This window comes from Diadema antillarum, unplaced genomic scaffold (genome assembly GCF_040938485.1).
Source record: "Diadema antillarum isolate AM-2024a unplaced genomic scaffold, OU_Dant_1.0 seq00001148_RagTag, whole genome shotgun sequence".
NCBI lineage: Eukaryota > Metazoa > Echinodermata > Echinoidea > Diadematoida > Diadematidae > Diadema > Diadema antillarum.
In genome coordinates, this window is record NW_027271960.1 from 205530 (window position 1) to 224254 (window position 18725).

The 18725-nt window shown below is 36.1% G+C and overlaps 1 protein-coding gene across 1 annotated transcript in view; it reads left to right on the plus strand.

Moving 5' to 3' along the window:
- The first annotated feature begins 247 nt into the window (after positions 1-247).
- Positions 248-18725, plus strand: part of LOC139744232 (protein artemis-like) — a 54683-nt gene continuing 36205 nt past the window's right edge. Inside the window, exons 1-10 of the mRNA XM_071654675.1 lie at positions 248-294; positions 1602-1746; positions 5242-5297; positions 7795-7896; positions 8494-8566; positions 9843-9880; positions 14139-14241; positions 15087-15194; positions 16582-16673; positions 18025-18079. Of these exons, the coding sequence (XP_071510776.1) occupies positions 248-294; positions 1602-1746; positions 5242-5297; positions 7795-7896; positions 8494-8566; positions 9843-9880; positions 14139-14241; positions 15087-15194; positions 16582-16673; positions 18025-18079 (819 nt within the window). The remainder of the gene's footprint in view (positions 295-1601; positions 1747-5241; positions 5298-7794; positions 7897-8493; positions 8567-9842; positions 9881-14138; positions 14242-15086; positions 15195-16581; positions 16674-18024; positions 18080-18725) is intronic.

The following is an 18725-nucleotide window of genomic DNA, read 5'->3' on the forward strand; positions in this document are numbered from 1 at the left end:
TGGGCACAAATCATCTTAACTTCAACCCCATTTGAATAGATTGCTTATCACTGGCAATAAATTATACAATAATTTCAAATTAAAGTTTCATAACTTGTTTTGTTTTATGTGTTCTAAGTTGTATGTGAATACACTAGCCAAGTCAGCATTTTGTCTGTACTTTCAGCCATCAATCACCACAGTGTTTTGTTTGTTTGTTTGTTTGTTTGTTTGTTTTTATTTGTGTGTGTGTTTTTTTACAGATCACATGGTTGGCCTTGGTAGTGCAAAATTTGCTGAAAGGTTGAAATGCAAGTGAGTAGTCAAATATTATCACAATGAACTTCATGTACTAAGGTTGAAGTGAGTACAGTGTATCCAGAGTGTTCACACAATTCACTATGAACTTCATGTACTGTAACTGCTTTTTACATGACTAAGTGCATAGAATATGGTGTTGTCTTTTCTATCTGAAAATCACATGAACATTATTTTGAGAAAAATGAGAATTGTTGGGAATAGTTTATCCGTAGAAAAATAGCATTTTTCAAAGCTTTGTTACTGATATTGGAAGTTGAGCTTTGGTTTTTAAATCCATTTTACGATAAAAAGTAGGAAAGTAGTGAAACGCATGTGTTATAATAGGCCCATTCACACAGCCACCAAAAGGAGCTATTATTCCCTTCAGGATTCGAACATGATTAAAAAAAAAAAAAACATTTTTTTTTTCTTAAATGCGAACATATTGATTGTGGCTATAAGTGAGATTCAAATACTGTGAAAGTGGTTTCTTTCGCGTACAGATACTTTTGCAGTTTCCATTGGTGTGTTTAAATTCGCGGATCTGTGAATTCACAGTTGGCAAAAACTGTTTTATTTTTTACTTTAATCCAACTATTTTATTTATTAAAGAGAAATTAAAATTAAATGCAGGCTTACCTAAAATCCCGTCTCTCAAGTACTTTATAACATGCTTGTAGTGTACCTACATTGCGCGGTATCGCTGTGTGTGTGTTGACCATCAATGCACTCAATGCGTGTCTGCGTGTGTGCATGTGCACAATAGCGTTGTAACAAGTGGCGAGGTCAAAACATTTTTGCGTGATGTTAAATTCGCGGTTCAACCTCAAAGCGCGAAAAGCGCTAAAATAAAACCACCGCGAAAGAAACCACTTTTACAGTCGCAAGGTGTGTACCATTTTTTTTTATATCCCTAGGGCAAGATGCACATTGGACACTGCAGGACAGTTTGGTCAAAGTTAAGTCCAACTATGGCCTTGCTTGAACTGGTGCAATATAGATTGCTTTTTTTTTGTTGTTGTTGTTGGCCTGTTTACTCGTGAACAAGAGCATAAAAAAGCCAAGATTTGAATCACAATTAGGTATGAAGTACATTTATTCATTGACATCACAAATACTGATATTGTAGCTAGTTTCTCATTCATATTAATGAAAGGTGAAGTACAGTGTAACAATAACTAGGCCCTTGCAGTGCTCTGAGGAATCATCCACACACAGAAATGTCTGACAAGTAGCAAAAAGTGAAAGTATTTGTACAATTGTCTATAACTCCTGCATTATTTGAATTTTAACACAGACATTCTTGTTTTCCTGTTCATCAGTCCCAAGATCAAGCTGTACTGCTCGGAGGTCACTCAAGAGTTCCTCTTGTCAGACCCTAAGTACTCTCACCTGGGACTGAGTGTCCATTCCCTGCCCATTGAACAGTCTACTACAGTCATGCTAGCTGATGAATTCAATGGAAATGTAAGACTTTTTTTGTATTTGTAGATGTGTAATATGTATATGTAGATGTACAATATAAGTCTTAAAAGCTTTAATTAAACAAATTGCTGCTTGAAAAAATAATCTATCCCCCATCATTATTTGCATGCATCAGTTTTTCAAAGGCCTCATTTTTTTGTATTCCAATTTGGAGTATTATGCCCCTCTTGATCCTAAAGTATTAAGTATGATTGTTATTTTTCATGAAATGTATACTGTGGCTTTCTGTTTGTCATTGTGAAGGCAAGATTAAATGGATGCAGTGCACAAAAGTATTTTGACATTTGATTTACATGCATAATTGCTAATACCTGTTAAAGGGAACGCAAACCCAAAGAGCAATGTGGATTGAGTGAACGCAGTAACATTGGTAGAACACATCAGTGAACGTTTGAGCAAAATCGGACAATTGATGCAAAAGTTATGAATTTTTACAATTTTGGTGTTGGAACTGCTGAATGAGGAGACTACTAGAGGTTATGACGTATCAGTGGACTACAATATAAAGAAAATATAAAGGGAAGTCAATAAAAATTCATTTTTCGTGAAAATTACACATTCCATGAACTTGATATTGACGTATGTTAGGGGTAGCAATTATTCCCTCTGCTTTCTGAAAGCGTTTAGTCAAGTGCTCTTTCATTTTGCTAGAAAAGTAAATTTTTGTGGAATTCCTTTTATATTTTCTTTATAGTGTTGTCCACTCATACGTCATAACCTCTAGTAGTCTCCTCATCCAGCGGTCCAACACCAAAACTTTAAAAAATCGTAACTTTTGCATCGATTGTCCAATTTTGCTCAAACTTTCACCGATGTGTTCTACTAATGTTAATGCTTTTAGTCAATCCACATTGCTCTTTGGGTTTGCATTCCCTTTAACTCTTTATGTTCCACTTTCGCACATACAAATTGTACACCATGCTCGGACAACGCCATGCCAGGTGCACATATTTTGCTTATAGGCATAATTTACTATTTGCAGATGAAATAAAAAGCCAGCATTAGTGCTTTAAAATAGTTCTAAGATGTGAGTTAGGGATCATAGAAACAACCACTATAAAAATTTGGCTCCGTATAATCGCTGTTAAATATTGTTAGATACACAAAATGTCAACAATAGTTATAATAAAAATGTTTCCAGACTAAACCGTCTACAGTTATGGTTTATTGAGAAAAATACGGATATCTCCTTGCATTTCAGGCTTTATTGCAAAAATTTTATATGGAAGGATGTTTTGTGATACAACAGACCTACACGCATGCATCAAATGTGATATCTTGATTTTTTTTTTTAAATCACTGCTCCCAAGGGTAAACAGGACCTTTAAGTGCATAAACCCACCCAAACAGATCAATAAATTGCCAAATTCCGCACTACAATGAAAGCTTCACTAGCGATTCCATTCCTGTCACATGTCGTTTGCATTATGTGGTGATCTGAAATCAAGGGATGTTTCATCTTGGTTTTGCAAGTAAATTCTCAGTTTCTGCCACTGTTTTGCATACAAAAGTCATTCCAGGATAATAGTGTACAGTATTTATTGCACTGGTCATTTGAAAGAAAAATGGTCATAGACTTGTCATTAAATTTACATCATAGCAAAGCTTTGCATTTCCTCTACAACTTTGTTCATTGCATGTCCAGCGTAACAAAAATCTTAAAAAAGTTACATGGATCTGAAAAAAGAGAGAATATTTTCCCCAAAGCATGCCTGCATTGTACATTGTTGCAGTCTCAGAATAATGTGGGATATAATGGGATTATAGATCCTTGAACGAGGTGTTTTACATTGTATTACTACACTTTTGCTCATGTACACTATCTCTCTTTATCCTAGTTTAGAGATGCGTACTGGGTAAGGCTGTTATGATAATGGCAAGGCCCTGTACAAAAGCTTCGTCAATACTAAGAAAGCGTCCTTGTGTAAACAAGGTCCAGATTATCATCATACATAAAGATCAGGTGTAAAGCTCCAGACTTTGTCACCCATGATAAAGTCACAGCTAACGCAACTGAATTACCATGTAAACTCTGCTCAAAACTCAGCTATAAAATCAGAAATCTTCAGTACGGGTATTGACAAAAAAAAACCCACCCCCAAATAGTGTAAAAACTGTATATTGTACCCTCTTCCAAATCCAAATGTAATACTGTTTTGACATATGAAACTTTAGTTTACATAAAGCATGCTACTACAGACAGTGTTTTGAATTGAACTGCATTGTGTACAGTTGTATTGTCTTCATATAGTATCCAGCATGGTTGGTTGTGTCTCACCTCTGCAAAATTAGTTATCTCAAAATATCTTTATGTGGTTGTTGGGATTGCGACAAAATGTGCTACAGTTGTAGGTCTGACATAAATGTTAGATAAGTACACTGTACATTTACAATGATTAAATTAGTTTATTATTGGAAAGCTGGAGACTTTACATTTTGAAAAAAATCACAAAGGATATCACTATTTGATTGACATAATGGGGATGTTGTGGTTGGTGTACAGATCAGTATAGACAGGATTTGTGTTATGTACACAAATGTACCAATGAGTACTGCCTTTTGAATACTGTCAAATTATTTCGTCTAGATACTTTCATTTGACTTCTCAGACTGCTTTGATGTTAACATGACAATCCCATCTCTTCAAAGTCTTCTGGGAGAAGGTCAAATGTTGGTTTGGTTTTTGTACCTTGATAATTCAAGGATTTTCTTATTGCATTGTTTTGGTTTCACCAGCATGAGCAAAGTTGTATTCAAATCAAAGCTGTTTAACCATCATCTTGATATCTATTTAAAGTTCTTTATGCATTTTTAGAAACCAGCGTGAGTTATATAATAATAATAATAATAATAGTGGCCTCTTATAAAGCGCTGAAAGTCCATCAATGATGATGCTCATGGCGCTCTTACATATGAAATAGCGAATGAAAAACAAACAAAAACAAGATGCTTACTATACATAACGAAATCAATCTCAGAACATAAGAAAAACCCTTCATGTACAAATTATACAGTAACTTATACAGTGTACAAAACGACTCAATTATAACAAATATAATCAGTCAACACACTCTTTTGTGACCCTGACAAGAGTCAATTCAACCTATGTGTGTGGAGCTTTCATTTGAAAAGAAGAGCACTAGATGGTTGATTAAAGCTTATGCTTAATAGAAACTATCGAAAAAATCAGAAATGCTAGAATTCACGATTTGTTGTGTTGTGTAATGGCATTCAAGAATCAGAAATGCTAGAATTCATGATTTGTTGTGTCGTGGAATGACATTCAAAACAATATAGTGAATGATGATGTGCCCAATTCCAAGTCAGCTCAAGGTGAAAATTCTACATAGATAGTAAACAAATAATTATAACCAAGCAGTGATCCGAGGAAATGTATTAACAAATTTCCCTGAAACCCAGCTGTGATGTAATATTTTACATTAATTAGTTTTAGTATTTAAACATTAATTCAAACAGGAAGAAAAACTGGTAGTCACTCTCCTGCCTGCTGGACACTGTCCTGGGTCAGTAATGTAAGTTGTTGAAAAATATATATTTTTTTTTTCAAGAATTAATGTTTAGTATTCATGCTCGTATACACTGTACTGCCCTACTTTGGCAAAAGGAAGCAAGTGACATTTTTATGGATGTTTACTTTTTTTTTGATTTGGCATATTTGAGGCATGCTCTCTTTACCTGAAAAATCCAAAAGTTACAATTTTGGCCCATTTCTGAGATATTTGAGTGGCAAAAGGAAGCAAGTTACAACCTCATATAATATGATTGTCACTTGCTGCCTTTTGCCAAATTATTTTTATTTGCACACAATCTAAAATACTTCAGCAAAAGGAAGCAAGTAACATCCTTAGATGATAGGATTGTCACTTGCTTCCTTTTTGTCAATTTTTTATGTTTGCTACAAGACTATAATACATACTTTGGCAAGAAGAAGCAAGTAACATCTCATGATATGATTGTCACTTGCTTCCTTGTGCCAGATTTTTCATGTTTGCTATAAATCTAAACTACTTTGGCAAAAGGAAGCAAGTTACATAATGAGTTTCTATGGGAATATCAAAATTCTTCGAATTGTCATAAATGCATCACCATTATGACTTGCACAAATACCAACATTATTTCTCTTCATAAATTTTCATGTTGAAGGGCCTACCCCAAAACATATTTTCTTCATTTGTAGCATTTGAACTCGATGTCACTTGCTTCCTTTTGCCAAAGTAGGGCAGTGTAGGTTTACCCTTATCCTGAATTTAATCCCAAAATGTATCTGTTGTTCTTGCTCTTTACTTAGATTTACTTATATACTTGCAGGGTCTGATCATTTCATTCTAAAATTTGTGTCCCGATCATGATAGACTTAAATACCTGTATTTAATTTATGAATTGATTTTGAATGAATAAAAAATGTATATTACATTAAGGTAAGCCAATATATGGCACGTTGTAAGATGAATTAATGCTTGAGTGTTAGACTGCAAGATAAGTTCATTTATTCTTATGCCTCCGCCACAAAGTGGTGCGGGAGGCATTATGTTTTCGGGTTGTCTGTCTGTCCGTCTGTCCTAGTCAATGAAATTTGTGGACAGCATAACTAAAAAACCTTTTGAGGTATCCTTATGGAACTTGGCATGTATGTCTATTAGCAGGTGAAGTTGTGCCTATCAACTTTTGGGGGCACATGCTCAAGGTCCAAGGTCAAAAGGTCTAGGTCAAATGCTCAAAGTTTCAAGTGCTATTTCCCCCATATAGATGCAATGTCTGAAGATATTTTCTTGAAAGGTAGTGTATACATGTATTACCCAATTAAGAGTCTCTGGTGAAAGTTTGGGGTCATGATGTCAAAGTTGAATGATCAAAAGGTCAAGTAAAAATGTGAAAATTTAACTTTTTTTCTCCATATCTTGGAAATGGTTCAAGGTATCTTCATGAAGCATAGTATACATTGTATATGCATGTACTGACTGGCAGTGATCATCTAGGGAATTTTGGATTCATGGGGTCAGAGGTCAAGGGTAACACTTCAAAATTTTACAAGTTCCCTCATATTTATGCAATGCCTGGAGGATTATTTTCTTTTTTAACTTGGTGGATTTATGTTTAACCCAATAGAGATTCTCTGGGAAGATTTTTTTTTTGTCAAAAAAGGTCAAAGGTCAAAGATCAATTGAAAGTGCTGAACTTCTTTCTCAGTATCTCGGAAGTGACTCGCGTTATCTTGAAACTTAATACATATTTATGCATGTTTTATCTGACAATGATTCTCTTAAGAATTTTAGGGTCAAAGGTCAAGGGTCAAAGGCCAGTTGAAAATGGTAGCAATTTACTGTTCAATGTACAGAAATTGCACTTTTTCTCTGTACCTTGAAAATTACTAAATGTATAATTTTATGAAAGGGTCAAAGACAAGTAAAAGTTCTAAAATCCCCAAATACAGGCTCTGTACATGCTCTCTCATTCATCCAATTAAACCTACTGTACATTGTAGGTCAAGGAAGGTGAGCATTCAACAAATTTGTGACAAACCTGTCATTTTAATATTTTGCCATTTTTGAGAAAGTGTAATCACACAGAATTGTCTATGTGTGCTGTAGACCTAGTATAGGAGAATCATGCATAATGGCGGAGGCATACCAGTTGCCATCTATAGCGACATTTCTGATAGTTCTATTTTCATATTTCTCTAGTTCTTTTTATAGCATGACAGATAATTTCTTTTTGTCTCATTAACGGTAATACAAAAATCTGATGACAGCATCCCCACTGTATTGGCATGACCTTACATTACATTAACCAGTTGAAGATGAGTCCCCAGTATACTCGGACAGTGTATATGGGAAATGCATGTTGTTGCAATATCAGTCCATTCTTAATGGGTTTAAAATGAATGGCTCAGCCTGCTAATATGTTTATGTGTATCTATCTACCTATCTAACTATCTATATCTATCCATACTGATTTTCATCCCTCTACATGTACTTCTCTCTCCCCCTCATATTTTTGTCACTCTTGGAGGTTTCTATTTGAAGGAGAGCAGGGCAGTGTATTGTACACAGGTGACTTCAGACTCGCCAAGGGAGAGGTAGCGAGGCTTGAACCCCTGCACTCTGGATCCAGGTGAGTCTGTGTTATGAGAATAATCTCTAACCAGTTTCTTGTAATGATTCAAATAAAAGGAAATTTAGCGTAGACAAAAAATTCTGCTCTGTTTAGGGCTGAAATAGCACAGTTGAGATCAACTCAAAGCTATTTTGTGATATCAAATGAATATCACCAGAAGGAGTACAGTCTGTGGAAAGTTTATAACGAATTGCACAATGAGCAACAAAACCCTTTCTGTAGTCTCACTTTTTGAAGTGTGCCTGTAAAATACCCTTGTAGCACACTTTGGCTCATGCCAAGGATGTCAGTATTACCAATTGAGCACTCTTTAAGGAAAGAGGGAGATTTAATGCATGTACATGTATACTCTATGGTATTTACTAAATATATTATACGGGAGATTTTTTAAATCGATAAAGGTGCTTAAAAAATGATTTACATGGACAGCTGTAGTTACCAGATCTACACGTAAGCATGTTTGTACATACAGTGTACTTGCTTGTGAAAAAGACTTTGTGTTTTCCCATGTTTGATGGGTAAGACCTAACTTGTAATGATTCCTTGTGTGAAAATATGTTAATTCCATCTGTGTTATCATCTTCTTGTTTTCAGAGTCAAGGATGTAAAGAGTGTATATCTTGACACTACATTCTGTGTTCCAGAGGCTTTACACATACCCAGTAGGGTAAGTTATGCAGGGATTGCAGTATGTGCATTTTGTATACAGATTACTCTCACTTTGTTACTCATTTCAATTTGTTAGGCTGAGAAAAGAAATGATAGATTAACTGTTAGATTCTACCCTGGCATTTCTTGGCTTTGCATGAGTTCTATCCAGGAGATGATTGGTATTAGTACTTACTGGTAGTCAGACTACTATGCATGGAACTTTCTGCAGTGATCATAAAAAAGCAACATACAGTATGTGGCCATGCATTGATCACTTAAACAACAGAATTCTCCGTGCAATTTTAGGTGAATACCCAAAATAGGTGACATTGGGTCAGCCTAGTCAATTTTTATTATTGTGTGTGTGTTTTGTGAAAGAGCAATTTTTATATGATGGAAGAATTTGGAGTCATAAAAGGAATGGGGAATTTTCTTTTTTCAGTTTTTCTTGAACACCTTTTTTTCTGTCTGTGCAATTAGGCAAATTTCCTTTTCATTCCCCTTTACACACCATTCAACTTCAACTCTATTCACTTTAGAAAGGATGTTGGTATTGCTTTGAAAGTTGGTATTAGGCATGCATAGAATACACCGGTATAAATGTGCAAAATTTTGACTTACGTGTAATTTGATAAGCTTCATAGTAATTGCCATGGATGTCAGTGTCCTGTTCCTTGTCCCATTCATTGTTGTATACAGTACTACTGGGTGAGATGAAGCAAACTTCAAAGCTTCATTTCTCAGTGAACACCTTTCCAGAGAGTCTACTTTCTTTCCATTATTCAGATATGTTAGGAAAGTTCATTTGTATTGAGTTTTGTGTCATTTTAAAGCTTCAAGCTTGCTTTTTCAGAATAATCTGCCCTTAGCTAATGTGTGTGTGGCTTCTCTTTGAGGGTTTTGTGATAAAAGGTCACATGTGGTACCAGAGCATTATGCAGGAAAGATATTAATTGGGCTGTCAGGATTTCAACCAGCACTGCGTAGTATGCCAAAAATAACATCTTCTTTTGTCTGCATGTAACTTTACATATTTTTTATACTTTAGTGAAGTAGAGCAAGCCCTTACTGCCAGTGCATACATTTATTGCCAATTTACACTACATGTGTGCCCTTTATGGGAGCTTTTTCTTATCTTTTCTTTTTACAATGTGTCATGGATCTCTTCAATAATTTACCCATATTAGAGGTGCAGTAGTGAAAGGTTCATAATGGAAGGTTTGCATACTTCATAAATAATCATAAAGAATTGATTAGTCATAACAATGATATCTTTTGTATGTAACATACAGGAAGCCTCTAAAGATGCTCTATTGGGACTTGTTGAAAGGTGAGACTTTCTGTGCAATTCTGTACAACTACCACTTTGAGTCTGTATGCCCATGTCTACTTTTACTTGTGCCCAGTTTGTGCATTTGATTTGTAATGTATACATATTTGAATCATGCTAATGCCTCCAATTGACTGTTCCTGTGTACCCTTTTTATGCCAATGGGTCAAATGTGCAAAAATTTCACATTCCTATGAGCAGGAAGTTAATGTGGCTTGCAGAGGAGTAAATGAATAGCATACCATGACCATTTAGTCAGTAGTCCACATGGTATCACATAACTTCTATCATCAATAGGCGTTTTCACATCAGCCCTATGTTTTGAAATAGCGTGCTATTTTCTGACTTGGGAAATTAACCCGATCACGAAATAGCACGTTACTTGATGATGTGAATACAAATTAGTGTGCTAACTGATCGAGAACATTTCTCGAGTCCAACTCGGGAAATTTCCGAAATAGCAGGACAATTAATGTGAACTAGCGCGCTTCTTGATAATGTTCGGGCTGATGTGAATAGGAAATGAAATAAGCGCTAATTTGCGATCGCGAAAAATGTCTCGAGCTTGGATTTTGGATTTTTATCGGGCTGATGTAAAAATGCCTATTACAAAGTGTGTTGCTGTAAATAGTTTGAATGGTATTTCAAAGTGAGATTTTTCCCTCACTTTGATTAAGAAGTACAATAGTGTTTTGCAGAGACATGGTTGAAATGTAAAATCGCAATAATTTCAGATAATGGTGTTTCACAGGAGTAGAGAATACAGATGCATGTTTATTTGTTTGTTGCATATCATCGCTGGGGCAACAAGACCTCGTATCTACAAAATGTCAAATGTTCAGGAGAGCCAAAAAACATGGTGGCCAAAGCACTATAGCGAATGGGATAGCCTTTCCTTTGGCATGCTGTGGTGGCTTCATTTTTTGAGTAAGACAGTTTGGAATTTGGATAGGACATCACTTAACCCATTACTGTATACGCTATATATTTCGCGGGGTTTTATTTTCGCGAATTTCGCGAGTCGGGAGCTATTCGCGAATTTTACAACACGCGAAAATATTACCTTCCAAAATGAATCCCTTGCCTTGATGATACGAAAATTTCAGTACTATAGTAGTATACCATGTCATCTGCATGGCTTACCGAACAGACCATATACTGTACTGGCTAAGCTTGTTTACATACATATAGCACGTCCACGTCTACCTACGAATACTGTAGAGAGCCAATCCATTATCGCAAGGGGACCACTCGTCAGAAATCTAGCGCGATGGATTTACCACTTCAAAAATGTTGAATTCTAACTTACTAGTCAGCAGGGTCTGGTAAGTTTTTTTCATGCAGTGTATAACTAGTATCATTCTTATTTGCTAGTAAGTTGAAAATTCACACTTTCTTTGCCACTTCATATTTTCTCTGGTCCCCCAATCGCGAATTTAACCACTCGCGAAAATGTGTGACAGCGGCAATTCGCGAAAATTTATGTACGCGAAAATTATAGCGTATACGGTATTTGCTATTAACTCTTTATTTGCCATGGTGGAAACCCCCTGTGTGCCACGTTATTCTGAGACATGAAGGTAGTGGTGCTTTGAGAAAGAATTCTGTTTTTATGCCTCCGCCACAAAGTGGTGCCGGAGGCATTATTTTTTTCGGATTGTCCGTCCGCATTCGTTTACGCGATAACTTGAGAAATATGCCAAGTTAAAAAAAAAAACTTATGAGTGAGATTTTCATGACTCGGCATCTCAACGAGCGAATGTGCACCCGAGCAAGGGTGTGGGAGGGGTCCCCTCCCCGTGGCCTCCCACGGTAGGGAGCTTTTTCAATGTTTAGCTCTTAATGGTGCGATCAGGTGCATACTTAAGTGACTCTTTTTTACTTATTTTGAAAGACAAAAGGAAAATATAAAGCTACAGTATGCTCATTATTAGTGGCCCAAATTGCAGACTTTGCCCGATGCATGAGAAAAATGGGTGCCATGCGTGAGATCGTGGGACGACCCCTAAATGCTTGAGTCTCACTCAGAATGCGTGATACTTGGTAGCTCTGTATGCAAAAATTAACATAATTTAGCATAAATGATATATTTTTTTAATTTGACCTCGTGGTACTTTAGATTACATCATAGGCATTGTGTGTGCCAATTATCGTCGCGATCGTGCGGTCGACGGCCGAGATCTGGAGCCCCTCCCCCCCCCCCCCCCCCCCCCCCCCGGCTCTGTGATCTACCTAAATAGCCTAGCCTAGTTAGGGTTAAATGACCAGTTGCTACATTACTGTAAAGTCACGCCTTTTGCACATGAAACCATGACAGAAACTCACAATTTACACGCAAATCTAGTTTGGAACACTGCTTGATAGTCAATGGCCACATAGAATGCAAGCTGTATGTGAGAGGAACAAAAGCACGAGAAACACTCTCATTGTACCGCGGCATTAGGCGATTTATTGATCGGTTTGGGCGGCTTTGTGCATTTGAGCAGAATATGCGAAGTTGGCACGCCCTCGACTGAGTCGGACGTGCGAATGTGGCACATAAAGAGTTAATCCAAAAAAGTCATTTTCATCAAAATTGCAGATACAAGGTCTTGTCACCCCAGCGACGAATTATATTCAATCATACCTTGTAACCAATAAATTTCAGAGTTTTTGTGGCGAAGGTGAAATGTTAGTAGCCTTGATAGCTAATTTCTGAAGCAACCTTTCTATAGTGGTAAAGGTCATGGTTTTTTCCACTGATAACCAATAATCGTAGAGAACATTTCGGCCAAGGTTTGCAAAATGTAAATTTGTGCTGTAACCAGTACTCTGAATGAGCTTTTTGGCACTTGCCATGGTGTTGCTTTCATGGTATCTAGCAAACCATTCAACCTGTATGAGAAAGATTTTAGTTGGGTTTGTTTGTAAACAGTATTGAACTAATTTATGCCTTTGTTAAATGCGTGTGAACTTTGTTTAAAGTGGTAAACACAAACATGCATATAAAGTCCTTGTGAAGGTCTTTGATGACATTCTGTACCTTACTGCTTTAACAAAATGTGTAAATATCAACAAAATGTTTTTGATACTTAAGAATATGCCAACTCTTTCATTTCAGTCATTCATGCATTTACATCTATCAGTGTACACAATGATAAAGCATTGAACTCTGTGTAAAAGAACTCTTATTTGTTCATTGGGAAGGAGAAGAAGTAAGGAAAAAAAAGCTGCAAGACAAAGTGGCAGAATTAGAATAGAATGTTTCTGATCTTATTGTACATACCCTAATTTCTATTTTCTTCTTTAGTCACAGGTATTAAGTAAACTGAAAAAGATTGTGAAAAATACAACTGAATAACAGTGTGTAGTCTGACAGTCATACAAGCAGAAAAAGCCAAATGACCCATCATCACTTCTGGTTCACTTCTTGGTAGACATACAGACCTGTATTGTACAGGAAAAATGAAACAACTACCTCTTTACACATAACCCACACAAAATGAAAGTGTGTTTTATTTAACTAGAAATCAATCTGAAAATGCACAAGAAAAGCAGCTGCAGAAGGGTATTTCCAAGATAAAATTGTACATTTCAGGAATGTTGCTTTATTTTTTTTTTTCTAATGTGAATTTTACCTCAAGGCAAAATGATCTTTGGGAACACTGATGATAGACAACTTTGCCCCAAAAATGCCTCAAACAAGGACGAACAAGCAAAATATTACAACTTATGCCAAAATGAAATTTTAGGGTGAACATATGTACTGACATGTTGTTGCTGGGATGACAAGATCTTGCATCTCAAATTTAGGTGAAAATCACATTCTTTTTTTTCTTTTCTTTTTTTTTTGTTGTAAATCAATTACCAGAAAACCAGTCAAGTGATGTCCTGTCCAATTTCTAGCTGTCTGACCTCCAAAATGAAGCCACCCTGGAATGTCAAAGATAGGCTATTCCATAGTGCTTTGACTGCCGTGTTTGTTTGTTTGCTTGTTTGTTTTTTCACCTGAATATATTACATCTTTGAGGTACAAGGTCTTGTTGCCCAACAGGGATATGAAGGTCAAATAATAGATGATCACTGTGAATTTGTTGTTTTCGAAATGAACGGTTTTACGTTGACCAGAAAAGATAATAACAGCTCTTAAACTTCTGTTGAACACTGTATTTTAATACCATTTTGTGACTTTATAGTAATGAATGTACGTTACAAGGAGTGACACAACTGTGATGGTTACTTTCCTTGAAGCCGTTTACTTATTTTCCCCATACAAAAGGCAAATCACACGTAGCCCTGGTCACATGGTGAAGCTTGCTTGCAAGGCAAAGTATGGCTATGAATTCTTGTTTGTGGAGATGAGCAAGACTTTCCATCAGAAGGTATTTTTATAATTAACTCCTTCTTTTTCTAGAAAGGGATTGCAATTTGTTGTTGTTGTTTTTTTTTTGCAATGAATGGTCAAGACTTTGATTACTATTGATATCATTTGCAATCAAGTGGAAGTCTTTCCTACAACCCCCTGTGACAGGTTCTGTGGTAGATAACCATGTATCAACAAAATGAAAAGCGTAGAAATAAATTAAATTCTTATTTTTATAACTTTGTGAGTTGTTAGTAATATTCATATAATTTGATATTATTATGATTATAACTATTATTATTATTATTGTTGTTGTTGTTATTGTTGTTGTCGTCGGCGTTGTCAGCGTCATTGTCGTTGTTGTTGTTTATTCGCCATTTGCAAAACCATAAAAGGGATGACAGATAAACAAAACAAGCAAAATGCAAGAAAACAAAATGTCAGGCTTTCCCTGGTGAGCTTCCCTAAGTTGCCAGGTTGAAAAAAAGCAATCAAAATCACTATGACCCTTGGGCCTCTCCAACCAACTTAAGGAAACACGTCAGGGAGTAGTTGCCTAGTGTGATACACCAGCTACTCTATACCTTTGATTTGAAAGGAAAATGTAACAGTAGGTGAAGAGACCATGTACAAATTATAAAAATGTCAACAAGGGATTTTAAACAGGAAAGTAGAAAGCTCATTTTTGGCTATTACTTGTGAAGAAGTTTGCTTTCTATATAAGCTATAAAGGAACAAGACTCTTTATGAACTGACTGGCACTTTGATACAATTCAACATTTGCCGATAAAGTTAAATGTTCTGCTGGTTTCTAAACATTTTGAACATGGGTGTTTTTTGTTTGTTTACTTTGTTTATCTGCAGGTCCATGTTTCAGAAGGTGTGATGAAGCAGTACGAGCGTGTCCCTGAGCTGGCTAGACACCTTACCACAGATGGCAGTTCAACTCAGATTCATGCATGCCGATACAGTGTACACATTCCCTACTCAAACTCTTTTTCTCTGTCTTGTGTGTTAGTTACTCTCAAGATATAGTAGTTGTCCTTGAATGCTTCAGAAAAACAAAAGTTGCAACAGCACTGAAACAGCACAGGCTATCATCAGTGCAATAAAGTGGGAAGTGGACACACATAAAGGATGGGCAAGGCAAAATTTATTCTTACTTGTGCTTTGTATCTGGCTTGAGGTATGCCATATGTAAGGGTGTGATTGCGTTTGAATAAATGAAATCATACATAGTACTGCTTCCATTTCTAACTGTCCCGTTTAAAGATGTGTCGATCACCGGCGACCAATATCTGATGACCCTCAGTGTATCACCTAACTGGTCTGAAAGTGACAAGTTTCATATTTGTTCTAATTTTCTTTTTAACATCACAATAGCTTTCATATGGTATTGTCACACTTCAGTATAGCCAACTTTTTTTCCTTTAATGCTATGACTGAGTGCATGAACTTGTTAAGAATGAAAACTGTCCAACAGAGCAACTTCTTTTCACAGAAGTAGAAAAATATATATATATCGAGAAGTATAAAAAAAAAATGGTACAGTAGCACAATAGATTTGGAGGCAAAATTACAGATAGTAACATTGAAAAAGGATAAGGGTGCTGTGCAGGAATGTATTGTCACACAGAATACAGAAGAAGAATAAGGGCTTGTGGCATAAATTGACAGTTCTGTCTTTGTGTGATGGCCATAGAGGTTAGTGTCTTATCAAAGAAAAAGGGTGAGATGGAGAAGCAAATTCAGTGGACAAAGTCTCTTTATAAATCATTAGAGCATTTTGTGCCCTTTGTCATGACCAGAGTTTGATCAGTAGGGGGTTTTATATCATTTCCAAAATAAATCACAACATCCAGTTACATCTGTTGGAAAAATGTACCTTTGCATCTTATATTATGCTGTTGTAAAAAAACATTGAATGGGCAAATGCATTGTTTATCATGTGTTGAGTAACAGTGAGTAATGCATTTAGTACAAAAGTTATCATATGAAAATATACAGCAATATAGCCATGCATTGATTTACTTCAAGAATTTTGGTGGAAGAACCATATAGATGCATGGCTCAGTGTAACTGGATGCACACAGAGACAAGCAAATATGCAAATGATCATGGACACTCTGGAAGTAAAAACACTTGTACAGTGCAAACAGCCAATCAGATTGCTAGAGATTCCTAGACCCATTTCAGACTATGATATGATAAATTGTTTAGGCTATCAGTGATTTAAGGACAAGATTAATGAATTGTAGACAATTGAGTATTTTTCTATGAACACTGGTTGATATCGCTTCCTTTCTTTGAGTATTTTTCTGATGAACACTGGTTGATATCGCTTCCTTTCTTTGTACAGTCCTGTTCTCTAGAGTCTGCATCAGATGTGATGCTAGTCCAACCAAGCACCATGTGGTTTACAAGCAATGCCAGACCTGATGATGTGGTCAGGTAAGGTACTCTCTGTCATCTTTAATCCATTTTTTAAGTTACTCAGTGGGAATCACCTCAATGTGCTCATTATTATGCTTCTTTTTGTTTTGTTTTGCTATGTTTAGGCCATAGGCAGACTGATAATTACCAGTATGTAATGCTTAAACATCCTTCGATAATAGTGGTTTTGGATGAAATGTCACTAATTTCAGATTTTCTTCATGGTTCTGGTGTAAATTAGTCGCAAGCATTGTGTTTGTGTATATCATGTGATAAAAGGGTCATTAAATAGTTTGTACATATTCTGGAGATAAAGGGCCAAACTGAGTTTAGCTCTTCCAGATCTAGATGTAGTAGAGGCAAGTCATGTTATAGTTAGATCTCTGTGGAGTGAAGAATGAAAGTTGCTCATGAAAGTAGCAGTCCGTGGTGTCCTAATTTTGCCCCTATGGGGGAATGTGTTGATGGGGGAGCAAATCGGATTATCAACACAAAAGCAACACGAAATGATTTGTTCACTGCAATTGCAATGATGATGATGATGAATTTTGTATTTCCCCAAAATATTATGATTTTGGACAGTAATTCAGAAAGAGATCCACAAACACAACCCATTATTACTTATGATCATCTTTGGACAGATTATGTGTAGTGCAGTTGTACAGGTGCTGGACTGCACATGCATATACTGCCTATGCTACCACCATGACTATAACAGCAGGGCATTAATTAGCATTACACTTCTTGGTTCCATAATCAGAGAGAGGATGAGTGTAGTTAAATTATGGGATTTCTTTCATGTGTTTGTATTTATTCATTGTGGTGTTAAGATCACTAATACAACAAAATCTCACAGCGATTTTATTTTTTACTGTTACTCTTCATCAGTTAGATTGTATGTTCGATTGATATCATGAACACCAAATGAAAAAGGAGGAATTAGCCTGGGATTTGAACCTGTGTCACCTACAGCTTACTTGGACAGTGGCATAAATTTCCTTTATTCTTTTATCAAAATCTTATGTATAAAGCACTAAAGATTACTTTCACTTATTTTTTTTTCCAAACCCTTGGTAAAGATCTAAAAAATTAATAAACACAACCAATAAAGATCTCAATTTCATACCCACGTTAAAAAACAAAAACAAAAAAAACCAAAAAAAACCCCCTATATCATGTACAGCCATTGATATCAAAGACTTATGCTGTTTAAAACCAAGGAGGATTTGAATATCATGACAAAAAATGACTTAATTTGATAGTGTCTATTCAATTACATGTACATTGAAAAAACAAACAAAAAAGCACGAAAAAAATGTAATGGCTGTGGGTTGGTAATGGCCTTTCAATGAACTTGTCATCTCTGCAGAAAAGTGGGAAACAGATACAGACTGTGCTTTTCTTTTCATTCGTCTTACAGTGAGGTAAGTAATACAAGGTTTGTCTGCCCTCACCAGTTTTAGAGGTATTTACCAGTTCCTTTATCAGTGGAGATGACGACAATAAAAGACACACTTTGCAAATTTCTCCTTTCTTTTTTCAAAGGAGAAAGCATCTCCATGGTTCAGGTATCTTCATTGCTTCTCATTAAAAAAATAAATAAAAAATGGGCTGCTCACATAATGCCTCTGTTACACTGTGTATATATATTGCTGCATATTGCTACACTTTGCAGGGTGTATCAGTATTGCAGTCGCACCCAGCAATGCGCAGCGAAAATTGAAGGTAGTAGGCACACTACTGGGTATTTAGATCGTAGGAAGCTGCATGTATGTCACTTGTCCAGAGACTGCGAATAGTTACCTGTGATTACCTATTACCTTGCTGTAGCTTGCTGCTGTTCATTGCAATACATTTCAATATGCAGTTTGCATTTGTTGTTCATCTTCATTTGTTTGCTGCTCATTAACCACTCACACCAGTTAGGCTCATTGTGTCTTACTGCATGTTCCCTCTCTTTAGCTCACCTGTTTCATGCCAGTTGCTTTACAGCTTTACTGTATGAGCTGAAATTTTTGTGGCGGTTTTATTTTCGCGAATGTTGCGAATCGCCTTTCAACTGCAAAAATA